The sequence below is a fragment of the Diachasma alloeum genome, unplaced genomic scaffold (assembly GCF_001412515.2).
Source record: "Diachasma alloeum isolate Michigan unplaced genomic scaffold, Dall2.0 Dall_scaffold_01668, whole genome shotgun sequence".
Taxonomy (NCBI): domain Eukaryota; kingdom Metazoa; phylum Arthropoda; class Insecta; order Hymenoptera; family Braconidae; genus Diachasma; species Diachasma alloeum.
Window position 1 is genome coordinate 1 of NW_021681762.1, and position 17,948 is coordinate 17,948.

The window sequence follows — 17,948 nt, forward strand, 5'->3', positions numbered from 1 at the left end:
ATCGAATGGAATAGGTTTTAAGGCTCTATCTCTCATAGTTTCCGAGATTTTTATCTATCCAACGTAGTTCTTCCGTTCGTTTTGGTTATATCCTCTTACTAGAGTAGAGGCAAGCACCATTTTCATCCAACGTAGTTAGCGATTTGTGTCGTGCACTTATCCCCCCACTCGCCACACCACACACTGGCATTTCTACTCGCGGCGATGGAAACTCTATGGGATAACAGTGGGTAGACGTGGGAGAGCAATTTCTTCAATGTCGATTTCGGAGACCGATGCCTTCCCACACATTATAGAAAACGCTTTATAAATTCCGAAGGAAAAGTCCTGCGTTTTCTACTCTTCACTATTGGTAGAAAAAAAATTCGTGATGTTGAAAATTTCGAGAGTCGAAGTAGGGACTAGTGGGGAAAAATAGGCACTTTTGACTTGTTTTGAAACATCAATGGAGCATTTAATTTTCAATGGAGGGGACTAATTTTATTGCACTGAAAGTATTATGGTTTTTTTTTGTGGCTAGTCTGGACTGATTTTAATTGATAAATTTGTTCGTGAATGCGAAATCTTACAAGGAGACAGCCAGAAGTGTCCGTTTTACCCATAATTTTATGGAAATAAAATGAAAATACTCATTTTTTGAGGCACTTACCAAGCCCACCTAGCCTCGCACCACGAAACAATCCACGAAACAATGGAAATCGTCCTGAAAAACAAAAAAAACCTTCATCTCTTCAACTGTCATCAACATAGTGATCGAGGGAATCTCATTGTCCGACTCTCAACTGTCTCCAAACCCAAGAAAATCCCTCCTCCAATGTGAAAACCCTCACCATCAAGCTCTATTTACATTTTTTAAAATTCAAGCTCAATTTAAAACTCCTAAAAAATTTAGTAGATGTCGACAATGCCGGCCGAGTGTATCAATTATAATCGATCCGTCGCTGAATCCCGAAGACCCCGGAAGCCCTTAAAAAAACCCCAAAAAATGGCGCCGGCCCGTCTAAAAAATCCAAAACCCTCCGATTTCCCCTGAACTACCTCCCACGACGGCAACTACTCAAACAACAGACTGCACCATCGTTTCTCCGGCGTTGGTGCACCAGTGTCTGCACTTCGAGCCCCTGAAAGTCCCCCGAGAGCCCCCTCCGGGCACCCCCGCCCATCGGAAACCGATCCTTCGAATATTCCCCCCCGACCCCCCGGGAAAAACCCCCTGAAAACCCCCGCGCCCCCAAAATTTCAACAATTCTTTACGACGGTTGCACTTCAACCCGAAATGCACCGCCCCGAGCTTGCCCCAATTCCCCCCCGAAAGCCCGAAAAATCCCCGGGAAATTCCCCCCCATGTGGCCCCCCGAATATTCGACGAGATCCCCGACTCATCGAACCCCGGGGAAGTCCTCCCGCAGGTGCCAAAAGAGCCCCGAATACGAGGGAATCGGTACCGCATTGAGTGACTACCGGAGGACCACTCGCGCACAAGACAGGGGCGGTCTGTCTCCACGGTCCGCGCTCGTGTGTACTGCCAAGTGTTTCCCGGAGCTCTTGGCCCCACGCAATACTAAATCAGTCTCTGTACCTTCATCACTTTGGCACCGTGAAAAAGAAAAAGATATAAAAATTCTGAAACAATCACTAAAACAGTAAACGTAAAATAAAAATTTCACAGAACGTTAAAAAAAATCTCAAGCGATTGGTTAACTAACAAGTCTATGAAAATAGACATTTCAGAAAAAATTCCAAATATACAAAAGCGAGTTGCAATTGATGAGTTAAAAATTTCGCGGACCATTAAAAAAAAATTCTCAAGCGGTTAATAAAATAACAGGCCTACGAAAATAGACATTTCACAGAGAATTTCAAAAATAAAGCGAGTTGAATAAAACCGCGACTTATTTTCCTTGAGGGAAATTGATAAAAAAATATTCTCAAGCAATTAATAAAATAATAATCCTACGAAAACAGACATTTCGCATAAAATTCCAACCACACAAAAGCGAGTTGAATAAAACGCCTCATTTTCCCTTAAAAAAATCGTAAGTGATTGAAATAAATTGAGTGCACGAAAATCGCGATTGCGCGTAAAATTCCAAAGCGATTTGAATTGCGACTCATTAAAGAAGTGTTTGTTTTTGAGAAACAACGGATATGAGAACTCCGGCACTGATATTGGCGTCTGCGCCGGCGGCTGCGGCGCAACCGAAGAAGTCTCAGAAGGTGAAGAAGCCGCGAGCGAAGTCGACGCACCCGAAGACAGCGGAAATGGTGAACGGCGCGATAAAATGTCTGAGGGAGAGGGGCGGCTCCTCCCTGCACGCGATAAAGAAGTACATTTCGAGTGTGTACAAGGTCAACGGCGAAGGGCATGCGCCGTTCATCAAGAGGTACCTGAAGACGGCGGTGGCCGGGGGGATCCTGGTGCAGGCGAAGGGCAAGGGCGCCGCTGGGTCCTTCAAGCTCGCGGCGGCGGAGGGTCCCAAGGGGAGAAAGCCCTCCCCGGCGCCGCTGAAGAAGGTGGTGAAGGTCAGCGCGAGCCCCAAGAAGTCCGCAGCGAAAAAATCCCCGAAGAAAACGACAGTCAGGAAGGCTCCGGCGAAGAACGTGATTAAAGGGCCCGCGGCGAAACCTCCCAAGGTCAAGACTACCGCCAAGGTCAAGGCCGCGGCGAAACCGGCGAAGAAGCCCGCGAAGCAGGGGAAGGTCGCGAAGGCGAAGAGACCGGTGAAGAAGACCGCCAGGAGGAAGAAGTGAGCCGCTGGATGATGAACGTCCGAGGCTTTTGGGCCGAGATAAGAACTCTCGAGGATATCAGTGCGCCGTTTGCCGGCAGGCGAGGCCTGCGGAACGCAGTAGCCGCGTCACATCGTCTCGCACGCCAGATCTCAAGCTTTGTTTTAACGTTTTCGGGGGTGGAAATGAAGAGTTGAGATTTTTTTTGTAAATTATTGTAGGGTTGGTGGAGAATAAATTTCGTTGTTTAGGAGATGTTTGAGATTCTTTGGGAGGCGTTGAATTTTTTGCGGAAATAAATGTCATGATTTAAATCATTCCTGTTTTCAAAATTTTTTTAATGTTTTTCATTGGGGGACAGCTGGGGCTTTTGGGTTGAGGTAAGAACCCTCGAGGATATCAGTGCGCTTTTTGCCGGCAGGCGAGAGCTGCGGAACGCAGCATCCACGTCAGATCGTCTCGCCAGATTTCGCCAGATCTCAAGCTTTGTTTTAACGTTTTCGGGGTTTGAAATGAAGAGTTAAGATTTTTTTTTGTATTTGTAACCTATTGTAGGGCAAATTTTTTATTAAATAAATTTGAGAATACATTTGATTATTTAGAAAAATTAAAAATTGTCTGGTGGAAATAAATGTCGATTTAAAACGTTATCACGATTTTTTTAAATTGCATTATTTGCACCTTTCACTTGACTAAGTAATCCGATAAAACATTTTGTTTTTCATTTTTTGGTATTTTGTAAAATGAAAATTGATATAAAAAAATTGAAAAATCATTTCGTTTTCTATTGATAAAATTTACTGTTTTCATTTCACTCAAGTTGATATAATTACTGTAATTGTTTATATTTCCTTAAAATTGTGATAAATTAATTTTTAATTAATATAATTAAAAAAATAAATATTAAGATAATACATATAATACAATAAATTATTATAATATATATATGATATAATAATATAATATATATATTCATATATTTTATTTAAATATTTTATATAAATATAAATTATATAAATTAATGAAATTAAGAAATTTATTATGAAAAAATTTTGTTCTCCCAAATTAGAATGAGCCGCCCTTTTAAAACGCTAGAGGGGCGCCACCGTCATTCGCCCGCCATTTTGGATCCCAGAATGACGCAAAGTGGTCATTCTTCTTGACCCTCATACTCCCGGGAATGCTCGTGACCGAAGCATCCACCTATCGATTGTTTTCTCTGGTTTTCTCGTCAGTGTGATAACCGTGTGATCCGTCAGTGAGTTATCCCCCACTAATCCAGTTTCCTCGCCAAAAAGGCTGGAGCCATACGCCCCGGTTGCATTTTCGTCCTCAGGATTTGCCCAAATCCCGAGATACGCTACTCCCCGTACCACCCAAAGTATTCCATCGACAATTATCGCAATTCCAGGGACAAGTGAACTCTTAATTATTGGAAGTGTTGATTAACGGGCAAAATGGGCTCGCTTTTTCGCAGCGAGGAGATGACCTTGTGTCAGCTCTTTTTGCAGAGCGAAGCTGCTTATGCATGCGTTTCCGAACTCGGGGAACTCGGTCTCGTGCAGTTTCGTGACGTAAGTAGCGAAAATTCATCGACAAACATATTTTTTGTGAAATTGAACACAAGTTGAATTCATTCTTTAACTTTAGGTTTTACTCGGCCCCAGCATTTTTGTCACATGATCCTTCCGTTCGCAATCAATATTCTTGAAATATTTACAATTTTGATTAAATTTTTCGAAGAAATTCATAGCGAGTATTTTTTTTCTGTTAATTAAAAGGGATTGAAAAATATGAAAATGTCGAATCCTTGAATTTTAGTCTTTAATTTCTTGCGACCGTTCTGTCACATGACTTGACCACTCCGTTCATCTGTTACATTGTTGAGGAAATTAAAATTTTTATTTTACAATTTTTGGAGAAATTACCATCGAGTATTTTTATTCAATTGATTGTAGGGGATTGAATAATTGGGAAAACATCGAATCCTTGAAGTTCTTTTTTTTACTCTTTTGCAATCATTGTCACATGACTTGACCATTTCGTCCATTTATTACATTTTTCGGAAAATTTAACACATTTTTTATTATATTAAAGAAACATAAACATTAAATATACTTTTTGAATTGAATTGGGGAATAAAAATGATGAAAACTCGTCCAATTCCAGTTTTTGCTCGTCTGCAATTATTTAATCCCCTGATCTGACCCAAGAATTTGATGTATTTCTTTATTAAATTCAAAAGAAAACGTTGGGGAGAAATTTATGCCGAAAATTCCGTCTCTTTTTGGCTCTTCCTCATTAATTAATTCTGGGAAGATGAAGTAAAAAGGCTAGTGTAGGTAAAACAGTACATCTAGCACCAATGAAAATCAATTGAATTGAATTGAATATGAAGTAAAATGAACCTTTTTAAACAATAAATTGTAAAAAATGCAAAATAATTTTTAAATCCAATAAAATACCTTTAAAATGAAAAAAACAATTGGATCTCTGTCCGAAAAAATCATCCCATTCCCAATTAAATTTGGCTTTTCAATTTAATTCAGATATTTATCTCCAACTAATTGACACAAAAACTAAAAAAAAATCAATTCCTTCAATGATTATTACCCCATTCCCCAGCCGTGTTCAAACCTTCACATTTGACTGAAAAATTCCAGTTGAATCCCGACGTTAACGCCTTCCAACGTAAATTCGTAAACGAAGTACGTCGCTGCGATGAGATGGAACGAAAGCTCCGTTACCTCGAGAAAGAAATCAAGAAGGACGGCATCCCGATGCTGGATACAGGGGAGAACCCGGAGGCGCCCCAGCCCCGAGAGATGATCGACCTGGAGGCGACATTCGAGAAACTCGAGAACGAACTGCGCGAGGTCAACCAGAATGCTGAGGCACTGAAGCGTAATTTCTTAGAGTTGACTGAGTTGAAACATATTTTGAGAAAGACCCAGGTTTTCTTCGACGAGGTAAGTAATTAAATGACTCATCAAACCGATCGATTATGTGACGACAGTTATTAATCACAATTAATTCAATTAATGAGAATTTTAACGATTTCATTTGCGAGCTGAAACCAACAGGACAAGTGTGAAAAATCCATGGCTTTTATTAATGAAAACAGACGTTTCCAATTAATAACGATTAAATATCGACTGATAAACGTAACATTGCGGATCCCAATAAAATAACACTCGTGAAAATGATGAAATTTCAATAGATAATCATGTCAACTGCCGCTGAAAGCTGTGAATGAAACTAGATTTTTCTTAATTATACTATCTGATTGGATGTAAAGAAAGTACGTGCATGCAAATATCATGAATTATTTTGCAACAAAATGCCTGATTTAATCAATTATCATTGCTGAGGACTTTGTCACGCGTTCGATTATTAAAAGTGCACTTACGAATTGGCTTGAGACCATTTTTTTACCATTCAAATTGAAATTGTACAGAGCATTATCGAATGATTCAAGGAGGTACATGTAAATACTCGAGAGAGCTGTTTTGTCCAGTTCGTCACGTGTTAATAATTAATAATTGAGTGATTTTAGGGATTTAAATGTGTTAGTGTTGCCAACTAACAATAAAGCTGCAGAATTACTGCAACGAACACAAGTCACTCGCTGTGCCCTGTCTCCCCTTGTTTAATTAATATTTTTTTTCACTCGAATGAGAATGTTTCGACAGTCAGATGTAAGTAAAGGTACTTGACAGCTTCAAGACTTGGTGTAACTCGACTGATACTTTCGCTTTTCTAAATGTATAGAGCTTTCTTCAGTGTTTTTTTTTTTTCGTTGAGATCTTCCTGTCTGAGGAAATTTTGTTAGCCGAATTTTCTCTTTTTTTTCTCTTTTTTTATTCATTTTTTATTCATTCTTGATCGTTGGTTATCGACATCAAGGGTATATTCGATACATGGATGATAAGGTGCACCTCAGTGACTGGAAATCGTCTTTAGTTATCGGCTTTATCACTTAACACTGGGAAATTGAGAGAATGAGTCATTTTTGATAATCAGCTGATACATCTGTGTAAATATAACTCTCTAGTTGAGTAGGCTTCTTTTTTCAATTGGGTGGGATAAGAATACATTGATTTTTCATTTTTATTTCATTGCTGCATTCACAAATAGAATTTTTCCTTATAAATTACAAATTGGTTCCATGAAATTAGTTCAAAAATTTGCATGCTCATTATACATTAAATTCTAACTACGAATTATTATAAGTTATGTAAAAATTTGTCTTTAATGCACTAGTTTTAATTTTATTCTTGCGACGGGATAAAAAAACACCATTGATGATTAACTTTTATTTCATTACTGCATTTACAACTAATTTTTTTTCAAAAAAATTATAAATCATTTCGATGAAATCCCTTGAAAAATTTCCGTACTAATTAAACTTTCAATTCCAAATCCCCAATAAATTAAACCCAATAATTTCAACTTTATTCATGGGTTGGGATGAAGAATAGTTATTAATTCATTAATTTTTAATTTTTTTTTATTACTATATTCACAATTAGATTTTTTTCAAAAAAATTATAAATAATTTTCATAAAATTTCTTGAAAAATTTGCATATTAAACTCTCAATTCAGATGAAAATGAGTCTCAAATCCAATAATTTTAAGTTTATTCACGGGTTGGGATGAAGACTAATCATTAATTCATTAATTTTTAATTTTTATTTCATTACTGCATTCATAAATATAATTTCTTCAAAAAAATGAATTATTCCCATAAAATGACTTTAAAAATTCGCATGCTAATTAAATTCAATTTCAGCTATAATTTTTTTTTTTTAGTTATCGATGTAATTAACACTTTCAGCCTCTCTAGTAGCTAATTCCACCCTCTGTAGCCCTGTTACATAATTTCACTTGGATAATTGTGTAATTCTTCTCACGTGAGAGGTTGAAGCTGATGAGTTTGAATTTTCCCCTTGAATCAACTTGTAAAAAGCAATGAGGGAAATTCGGATGAATTTTCCGAGTGATTCTGGGGGGAGGCAGGGCGAACCGAGAGGGTGACATGTGTTTGTTGCCAGGCTGAGCATGGAGGTGTCGTGTCGCAGATGGCAGACCCAAGCCGCGAGGAAGAACAAGTCACTCTATTGGGTGAAGAGGGCCTCCGCGCTGGCGGCCAGGCTCTCAAACTCGGGTAATTAATTGTGGCGTTCATCTTCACGCTCTGCAGAGTCCAATGACTCTTCATGTCCACGAATTACCGAGGCAATAGGAGAAATAGTTTTGCGATTAGTGGCTGAAAAGTTGATGGGATGAACAGAACAAGTCAATTTTTTGGGGTTTCCACTACCATTTAATTTAAAATGAAAATGTTGACGCATTTTTATTGTGGAAAATTAAATTTTCAACAAGAAATGTTTGAATATTTTCGCCTAGAACAAGAGTGGTTTCTCTTGAAGAATGGAATTTTAGTTCCTTATAAGAATTTAATTATCTTATGAAATATTGATTTTACGAGAAAAGGTCAAATAAACTTTTTTGTGGAGAATTAAATTTCCGACAGAAAATGTCTAGTCACATTTTCTCCTCAAACGACTCGCTATCGAGATAATTCCAAGTTTGTAAAGATTCGAAGTGAAATTCTGATTTGATAATTTGAATAAATGTTAGATTATCTTGTAAAAATTTTGGTTTTAGCAGAAAATGTCTTCAGCAAATTTGTCCAGACCTTTTACCCCAAAGTCCTTAATTATCCCCATAATTAAAATTCCACAATCCTTATAAAATTGATTTATTCTGTTCTTCAATAATATTCTTCCACTTCCCCCTGCCTTTCCTCCTGTCGAAAACAGCCGCTTGTCATGGTCATTGTACTCTGCACAGTGTCAAAAAAAAAATCAACCAGACCGAGTATCACATGCAATGCAAGCATGTAGAGCCGTTGAACCACTCGTTTTCAAATTCTGCACATTATCATTAGAAATGCACAGAATGTGTTCTCGGTCACAGCACAATCAGGTGTGTCCCTTAGCAATCAGGCAAATCGATCGACTCAGTCGATCCCAAAAGACAAACCGTGCTGATCGAGCATTGATTCGCTGCGCTGCAAGAACAGCTCCATTAGCTCTAGATTTTTTTATCTTCAGTATTAATTGTGAAAGTCTGCCAAAATGCACAGAGGCTAGCTTACTTAGGTAATGTCCACTTTGGAGCCATCAGTGTGTTTAATGGTTGCAGCACCTGTACACAGCAGCAGCAGACATAGGAGCACACTATAGGAATCCCCTCAGGCAAGCTGTTATCAACCGTTATTTGAGTTTGCCAATTTTTTTTTATACGTTTTCACTCTTTTTTTTTTTGCTCTCAGTGTTCGCCTGTGCTCAGACTTTGCGAATAAAATTAAAAGGCAGTGGCTATTCACACGCCTGCGTGAATCCCTCCGGTACACTCCATACACTCCATAGGGTTTTCTGAGTGATTCACGCAGACACGAAGTAGTTCATTGGGCATGTAGATAGTGCAGTGAGTGAGACTGGCAGGGAACCAGGTAATGTAGTTTGAGTGCTTCACGCAAGAGTGAGTGGAGGGATTCACGCAGAATATTTTCTGTTCGGAGTGATTCACGCAAGAGTGAGTGGAGGGGTTGATGCAGGATTTGCATAGATGTGAGTAAAGTCGTACTGGAGAGATTGTAGCCTTCGGTTCCTATTCCCCCACCATTATGTTATAGGGAACTCAAAGACTAAAATCTCGCCAGTACGCCAGTAAGTCACGCAGAATATTTTCTGTTAGGAGTGGTTCACGCAGAATATTTTCTCTTCCGAGTGATTCACGCACAACCCGCAGCATTCGCACAAATGGATGCAAGGGAACGTAGGAGTTCAGGACCTAATCAGATAATCCTGTTAGCGGGACAGGGGGGGGGGATGAAATAACGTTAGCCACACAGATAATCCTAGTGGACTAACGTTAGGGAACCGGACGGGTTCACGCAGGAGTGTGAATAGCCACTGCCAAATTAAAAATCAAGGACAATATGTGAATCAAAGACAAACAAGACTGTTAGCTTTGAATATATAAAATGAATAACAATTATCGTTTTCAAGAGGTTTCGGGAGTCAAAATTACTGCTGAAATGGACGAAAACTTTGCGTTGTTAATTTTCAGCCAAAGGGGGATGGAAAAATTGGAAAGATGGCTTAAAAAATTTGTTCATTTTTTAGAAAGTTGGTGAAGTGAGTTGAGGGTTAACTGAAGGGGATAATGAATTTTAAAAGGTGTTTGAAAATGCGAGGTGGGGGTGCCGCCATCTTGAAGCTCCTTCCGCAGACCAAGATGGCGGCGCCGACATGTGTCAACCACCTCGTATTTTCTGACATTTTTTTCTATTACTAGACTAGACTGAATACACGTGCTCATCTACCACCTAATTTACCTGTGAAAAACTTCCTTTTTTTCACTCAAATTTTTTTTTTTAATTTATTAAAATATTTTTTTTTAGCGAGATTACAACATTAGCGGTGAAGCAGTTTCGAGATAGAAAACAACTTCTCAAAACGTTGTTTTAGACATAGGATTTATCCTCTTCAGGCCCCTTTCAACTCGTTTTCTCCCATTTCTAAAAAAATGAACAAATGTTTTAAATTATTCTTCAGATTTCTCGATAGCGCAAAGTTTCCTCCGCTTCAGTACTTTTTTCAGCCCCCGAGGCCTCTTGAATCTCGAGATCAGTGACAATTAATAAATCCGTACATCTGTAATTTTGTAGTTAATCACAGAATGCGTTTAAAGAAAGATTCAATTTTCACATCAATTTTTGAGAATAATTCCTCAAAAAAATAATGGTTCACAATATATAACAGTTGATACAGTTTGACTTGACGAAAAATAAGAGAAAGGAATTGATTTCAAGCTGTATCGAAAAGCATCACCTTTGAACCCAATTGGCAAATTGGTAAAACTGAAAAATAAAAGAGAATAATAAATAGCCGCTTCTTTAGATGCATTTAATTTTTGTAATTACGAGCCTCGTAACAATACGATGAGTCAAATTATCCACCGAAAACAATATGATAATTTGTCGTTTGAGTTAATTTATCTAGTCATGTCGTGTGAATAACAAATAAATGATGATGGTGTGGCCATGGGTATGTATATCAAGTGAACTTTAATTAACATAGCATTCCTGCCGTACCTGTGCCTCTTCTTTATGTTCATTCCTCAATAATTCACCAAGCCACTGAGACATGTCATGAATTATTGATGAATCAATAGCTGTCATGCCGAGCATCTGCACCCATTGCCTGTACCTAGCCGCTTCTCTACCACGAAATTGTGTATTTTATCGTCTGCATCATCTGTTCATCAACATTACTTGTCATTCCCAACCGTTAGAAAAGAAAAAACTCTCGAGAATCATTGAGACTGAATGAAAATGCGGGACCGTATACTAGATTAATTGTTCCTTCGAGATCAGATCTCCAACTGTTACTAGATAGGCCAATGGATTTTTAGTCAGTTACCTTGTTGAATATTACATTTTAATCCAATTTCAGATTCTTTTTTTTGTAAATAAGAATTGCCATTTCTCTGACAATTCGTATTTAGAGTAAGATGTGTGGTGATGATTATTTTATCCTCAAAAGAGACTACTCCACGATTAGTTGAACGTTTCAAAGTGTTAATTGTTGTTTTTTTGAGGATGAATTAAAGAACACATGCACGTTAACAGCGAAACGCCAGACCCATGCAACGAAGCATCGAGCGGCGTGTTCTATTTAATTGGCAGTCTTCCTCATTTATTTATTTTTTTGAATATTTATCTAATGTGAGAGATTGTTTTTTTTCAATTTTTTTTTCTTGAGCATTGTGGTCCCGTGTCTAGTGTGCTAATGTGGTTGTGTCTTGTCTGTTGTGTCGTCAGCAAGAGCACGCAGGCTTGAACCCCACCGAGTCCATGACACGCGCGTTGATTAGTGACGATAATATCGCCCGCCAGTCCGCCCTTGGTCCTGTCCAGTTGGGGTACGTACCTAGTGTCACCATCCTTGACTAGATAACGCCTTAATCCCATTCATTGATTTATTTATTATTTTTATCGATTATTTATCTGATGCTTTGTCCATCGACTAATATCAGCAAATACATTTATGATTTTTTAAAAATTCGTATCGCGTGGTTTCAAAGATTTCACGGGATTTTTTATGATGTTTTTGAGTGATTTTTCAGGGCTACTGTCGACTCGCTTGTAAAACCTCTAAGTACTTCACTTGATATTGCTTGAAATTCTCACTTTTTCCTTTTCGACAGTTGTATTTTATCGTAGAATTGCGTTATCTTTATTTTCTTAGTCTTTACTGAATCTGTTGTAGAGCTGAAATGAGCTCTCGGGCGTAAAAAAATTATGGAAAGGCGAGGAAAACTTTGCGCCATGAATTCTCAGTCGAAAGGGAATGGAAAAATTTGAGAGATGGCGTAACAAAATTATTCCATTCGTAGGAACGAAATGGAGAAAATTGAGAGTGATGAGAAGACGATAAATAATTTTAAGAAATGTTTGAAAATACGAGATGAGAGCGCCGCCATCTTTGAAGCCCCTTACGACAGAGGGAGGGACATCCAAGCAAGATGGCGGCGCCCAGACGTGTCAACCACCTCGAATGTTCGACTATTTCCTAGAATTATTTATCGTCTTCTGATCACCCTCAACTGTCTCCATTTCGTTCCTACCAATTGAACAATTTTTTGAAGGCATCCTTCAGATTTTTTCAGCCTCGTTTGGCTCAGAGTTCATTGTGCAAAGTTTAACCCCAATTTAAGTAGTTGTTTTTACTCCCAAGGCCTCTCAAGGAAGGTTCACCTATTTAATTATCAATTTCAGTTTGATTTCTCCTACCCCTTTTGGTGGAATCTTTGGAATGCGTTGAGTAGAAGTGATAAAAATCGCACGGTTATATTTAAATTGATATGCTGTATTCATTCCCTGTTTCTGTCTAATTGTCCACGTAAATGAAACAAGAAACCTGAGCTTATTACTGCGGGGAAATTTCACTCTTAAGCATCACATTTTACAATTCACACTCACATACAACGGAATGAAAAATAGATACATAAAGATGAATATGGTAACGTCTAATGCATTAACTGAGTCACATGTTTGCATCCCATTGACGTACCGTAGTGTAATAACGTTATCCTCTAGACCAGAATTGAAATATTAATTATCGAAACATCGAGGGGAACAGTCGTCACCTTTTCAAAGGCTTTCCTACAAAGAAATACTCCTAGTAAGTGTTTTTAATTGATTATATTTTGTTTTGGTTTGCTGTTTGATTGTCGGTGATTCCCTGCTGTCTTTTTGAAGCATCTATTTTCCCTGGGGTTTTGTTTTTTTTACCTTCAATAAATCCTTTAGGTCTATCAAGGTATGTAAAATTACCATGGCTGCAAGAATCATCATTCACAAGATAAAAAGTTTTTTTTGAAATTTTGTTACTGAATGCCAGACATGGCCCATCGATACAGATTGAAAAAAAAAACAGGATTTTGTTGAGGTATTAGCATAGGGCAGATAGAGTGTGTACGAATAATTTAGATGTGCAGATTTTTGTCCAATTAACAATAATGTTTAAACACCGTATGAAGATTAGCGTAGCCCCCGAGAAGAGATCCTGCAGTCTGACTCTTCTTCTCTAAAATCCACGCCGATTCACTCTTGACACTACTGCGCAGCTGATTGCGCAGGCTGCGCATGCGTATGGCAAGTCCTCATGAGTGACCACTCGGCTCAGTCCATTTTAGAAAAGAAGAGTTCGACTGTGGATAGACAACAATGAAGAAACTTCAACATCTTTTTTAACAAAATTAGCTTTGTGGCTGGAGTAATTCTGCGCGAGCGAATCCCAGCGTTCGAGCGGATGCTATGGCGTGCCTGCAGGGGCAACGTCTTCCTCCGTCAGGCGGAGATCGAGTCAGCGCTGGAGGACCCGTCGACATCCGACCAAGTCTTCAAATCCGTCTTCATCATCTTCTTCCAAGGAGATCAACTCAAGACCCGGGTTAAGAAGATCTGCGAGGGATTTAGAGCGACATTGTACCCCTGTCCGGAGGCCCCGGCCGATCGCAGGGAGATGGCCATGGGTGTGATGACCAGAATCGAGGACCTTAACACTGTTCTCGGACAGACACAGGACCATCGCCACCGAGTGTTGGTTGCCGCAGCGAAGAATATCAAGAACTGGTTCATCAAGGTCAGGAAGATCAAGGCCATCTACCACACCCTGAACCTCTTCAATCTCGACGTAACTCAGAAATGTCTCATCGCCGAGTGTTGGGTGCCAGTTCTGGACATTGAGGGCATTCAACTCGCCCTGCGAAGGGGCACGGAACGCAGTGGCAGTTCGGTTCCCCCCATTCTGAACCGAATGGAGACATTCGAGGATCCGCCGACTTACAATCGCACCAATAAATTCACGAAGGGTTTCCAGGTGCTGATCGACTCTTACGGAATAGCCTCTTACAGAGAGATGAACCCAGCCCCCTACACCATCATCACCTTTCCCTTCCTCTTCTCCGTCATGTTCGGGGACACAGGACACGGGTTGATCATGTTCCTCTTCGCAGCCTGGATGATCCTGAAGGAGAAGCCACTCACGGCCCAAAAGTCTGACAATGAGATCTGGAACATCTTCTTCGGAGGGAGGTACATCATCTTCCTGATGGGTCTGTTTTCGATGTACACTGGGCTCATCTACAACGACATGTTCTCCAAGTCTCTGAACATATTCGGATCGTATTGGAGAGCCAATCTGACCTGGCCTGAAGTCAACGGGGTGAAATCCCTCATGTTGGATCCGGCTTCAGACGCTTACAGCGGGGTTCCCTATCCTATCGGGGTCGATCCTGTCTGGCAACTCGCGCAGAACAAGATCATCTTCTTGAATTCGTACAAGATGAAGATATCCATCATCATTGGGGTCATCCACATGCTGTTTGGGGTTCTTGTTGGGCTGTGGAATCATCTCTACTTCAAGAGGAGGATGAACATAATCTGTGAGTTCATCCCTCAAGTCATCTTCCTCGTGTTTCTGTTCATGTACATGGCTCTGTTGATGTTCATCAAGTGGGTGAAGTATGGACCCGGAAAAATCGAGGAACTTGGACCGTTCTGCGCTCCCTCGGTTCTCATCACCTTCATCAACATGGTTCTCTTCAAGAATGGGGCACCACCACCAGTCTGCAAGACTGAGTACATGTACGCCGGACAGGGAGGCTTCCAGAAGTTCTTGCTCGTAATCGCTCTGCTCTGCGTCCCGTGGATGCTTCTCGCTAAACCCATCATGATAATGAAGGAGAGGAAGAAGCATCATTACCAGTTGAATAACCATGGGACTGAGAATGGAGATGTTGAGGGAGGGGTAGGAGCTCTTCAGCAGAACCAGGGGGCACCTCAGAAGGAGGAGGAAGAGGAGGAGATGAGCGAGATCTTTATTCATCAGGGAATTCATACTATTGAGTATATTCTTGGATCTGTGTCTCATACTGCCTCGTATTTGAGACTCTGGGCTCTGTCCCTTGCTCACGCTCGTAAGTTTTATTTTTATTATTCCATTTTGATCGTAATGAACGATTTTTTTACTTTAATCATCATTTAGAAAATTGAATTTTTTAAAGATTTTGTTACTAAAAAATAAGAGGATTTTGTTTCGAAAGTAGCGTAGGACTGATGAAGTGTATGCGAATAATTTAAAGGTACCAGTTTTTGTTTAATTAATAATCCTATTTGAATATTCAATGAAGATTAAGTATCCCCAATAAGAAATTATACAGTGAGACCCCCGTTCTTTAAAAACCAAGCCGATTCACTCTTGGGGCTACTGCGCGGCTGACTGCGCAGGTTGCGCATGCGTAAGGGGTCAAACATGACCATTAGCCCCCGCCCACTTTAGAAAAAGCGTTTTACTGCAGATAAACAAACTTGTCTTTAAGAAGTCTTGCAAGTCAAGAAAATACTTTAGATATTAAGAAAATACTTGAGATATTGAAAATTTTCGAAGGATATCTTTTTTGTAGAAAAAAATCTCAATAATTGGCTATATTTCTTCGATTTAAAGAAGGTATGACTAGAGTTTGAGATTAATTCCTCGTTTTCTGTTTTTTATCAATAGAATTGAGTGAAGTCTTGTGGTCAATGGTCATGAGGAATGGCCTGGCTCTGGAAAAATGGTACGGCGGCATCTTTCTGTGGTTTGTCTTCGCCATGTGGGCAGTCCTCACTGTTGGAATTCTCGTACTCATGGAGGGGCTCTCAGCCTTCCTCCATACACTTCGTCTCCATTGGTAAGGATTTATCAACAAAATAATAAAATTATTTCCCTGAGATAAGGAGGGGGAGGGAAAATGCTCGGGAGAATGAAAAATAATTTCTGTTGATTTTTTTATTACAGGGTGGAGTTCCAGAGCAAATTCTACTCTGGTCTGGGCTACGGTTTCACTCCATTCTCCTTCGAGATCATCTTGGATACAGCCCAAAACACCGTTGAAGTTGACTAATCACTCCGATGATACTATAAAAAAACTTTAATCCATGTTTTGCTGGTAGAATTGATGTAATGGAGTGTTTCGAACTCAATAACATAATTTCCTCGATTTTTTTGTTAAAAAAAAACACTTCTGCTTCTGTAATGTTCTGCAGTTGAACTTAAGAGATGATGGGTAATTAGAGAAAAATATAACGCTGCCAAAATATATCGACATTGAACTCTTTGAGAGCCGATAATTCCTGTAGATCTGATGTTTCCTATCTGTTAAGCATTTTAATCTATTTATGCATGTCTTGAACAAACATTAATGGCAACATGTACGTTAGCGCGTTGATTGAATAAACTCTGAGAGCAATGGAATGGGCATTCCATCCTTTATTATCCTAGGTCATCTTTGCGGATCACAAGGCAGTCTTTTTAGTATTGGAAGCCAATTCAGATTTTTTTTGTGATACGATCTCAATTTAAATTTTTGTTTTCTGGATCTTTTGATTTCTTGAATGACGCAGGACTTCTCCATTTTTACACAGAGCGAATGTTTATCGAGTGATTGTGCTATCAATAATCGCTTGACTGCATAACGTTTGGAATAAAACTCCTTGTGTTTAAGGAAACGCTTGAATTCTACATTCATTCCTTTAATTTCGTCTTGAAGTTCTCAATTCAGAGCACCAACTGGAGGCAAAGGGATTTCGATTGTTTTTAAATTGGAAACGAAATTTATAAAAATTCTTTAAAAGATGTGACGTCTCATAGAATCACTTTTTCTCATAAATTTTCGCCATGAGACGAATTTTTTTTTGTACTCGTTATAATCTTCCGCGTAATCAGCCGTACAGAATTTAAAATTACTCATTTGCTTGTGCTAAATAAAAAATAAAAAATGAGTCATTCAAAAATAAAAATTTCGTTTTTTTAAATTTTTATTTCACGAAGACCCAACAGCACTAGGTCAACGACCGCATCAAATTAAATAGACATAAAATTAACCATTGAAATTAAGTTTGATAAAAATGCTCATTCATGTGTGCATTAAAGGAATAAATTGAAAAACCAAAATCCCCCAAATCGAGTTATTCTAAAACGAAAAAACTCAGGATCATATTTCATCGCAAATTTTCGCGATAACTTGAAGAAATTTTTTTGTATTCGTTATAATCTTCCGTAAAATCAACAGTACGGAATGCAAAATTACTGAACTCCTTCTGTTGAATTAAAAACAAGTCATTCAAAAATTCAAATTAAATACCCATAAAATTAAACATTGAAATTATCAATACATTAAGTTATGAAAAAATACTCATTCATGTGTGCATTAAAGGGATAAATTGGAAAACCAAAATCCCCCAAATCGAGTTATTCTAAAACGAAAAAACTCAGGATCATATTTCATCGCAAATTTTCGCGATAACTTGAAGAAATTTTTTTGTATTCGTTATAATCTTCCGTAAAATCCACAGTACGGAATGCAAAATTACTCAACTCCTGTTGAATTAAAAATGAGTCATTCAAAAATTCAAATTCAAATTAAATACCCCTAAAATTAATCATTGAAATTATCGATACATCAAGTTAGAAAAAAAATCCGCATTCATGTCTGCATGAACGGAATAAATAGAAAGAAAATCTGGTGTTCGGAGTGAATTTTACTGCTCAACAGAACCGGCAATCCCTCCCATTTTTAAATAAAAAAACCGGGTTTA

General features: G+C 38.8%; 2 protein-coding genes across 5 annotated transcripts; both read left to right on the top strand.

The window, feature by feature from the left end:
- Positions 1 to 1,560: 1,560 nt before the first annotated feature.
- Positions 1,561 to 3,047, top strand: LOC107046655 (histone H1B). Its single transcript, XM_015269314.1, has one exon. It carries the CDS (start codon positions 2,149 to 2,151, stop codon positions 2,749 to 2,751), a length of 603 nt encoding a protein of 200 aa, XP_015124800.1. The 5' UTR covers positions 1,561 to 2,148; the 3' UTR covers positions 2,752 to 3,047.
- Positions 3,048 to 3,892: 845 nt separating this feature from the next.
- Positions 3,893 to 16,605, top strand: LOC107046667 (V-type proton ATPase 116 kDa subunit a). Of its 4 annotated transcripts, none has more exons than XM_015269335.2 (6): positions 3,893 to 4,304; positions 5,394 to 5,699; positions 7,786 to 7,898; positions 13,572 to 15,289; positions 15,871 to 16,042; positions 16,150 to 16,605. In XM_015269335.2, exons 1-6 carry the CDS (start codon positions 4,188 to 4,190, stop codon positions 16,253 to 16,255), a joined length of 2,532 nt encoding a protein of 843 aa, XP_015124821.1. In that variant the 5' UTR covers positions 3,893 to 4,187; the 3' UTR covers positions 16,256 to 16,605. The 4 variants fall into 4 exon arrangements, with proteins under 4 accessions (XP_015124821.1, XP_015124823.1, XP_015124824.1 ...); XM_015269337.2 differs by having other exon boundaries at positions 7,813 to 7,898; XM_015269338.2 differs by lacking the exon at positions 7,786 to 7,898 and adding an exon at positions 8,942 to 8,994.
- The last annotated feature ends 1,343 nt before the right edge of the window (positions 16,606 to 17,948 follow it).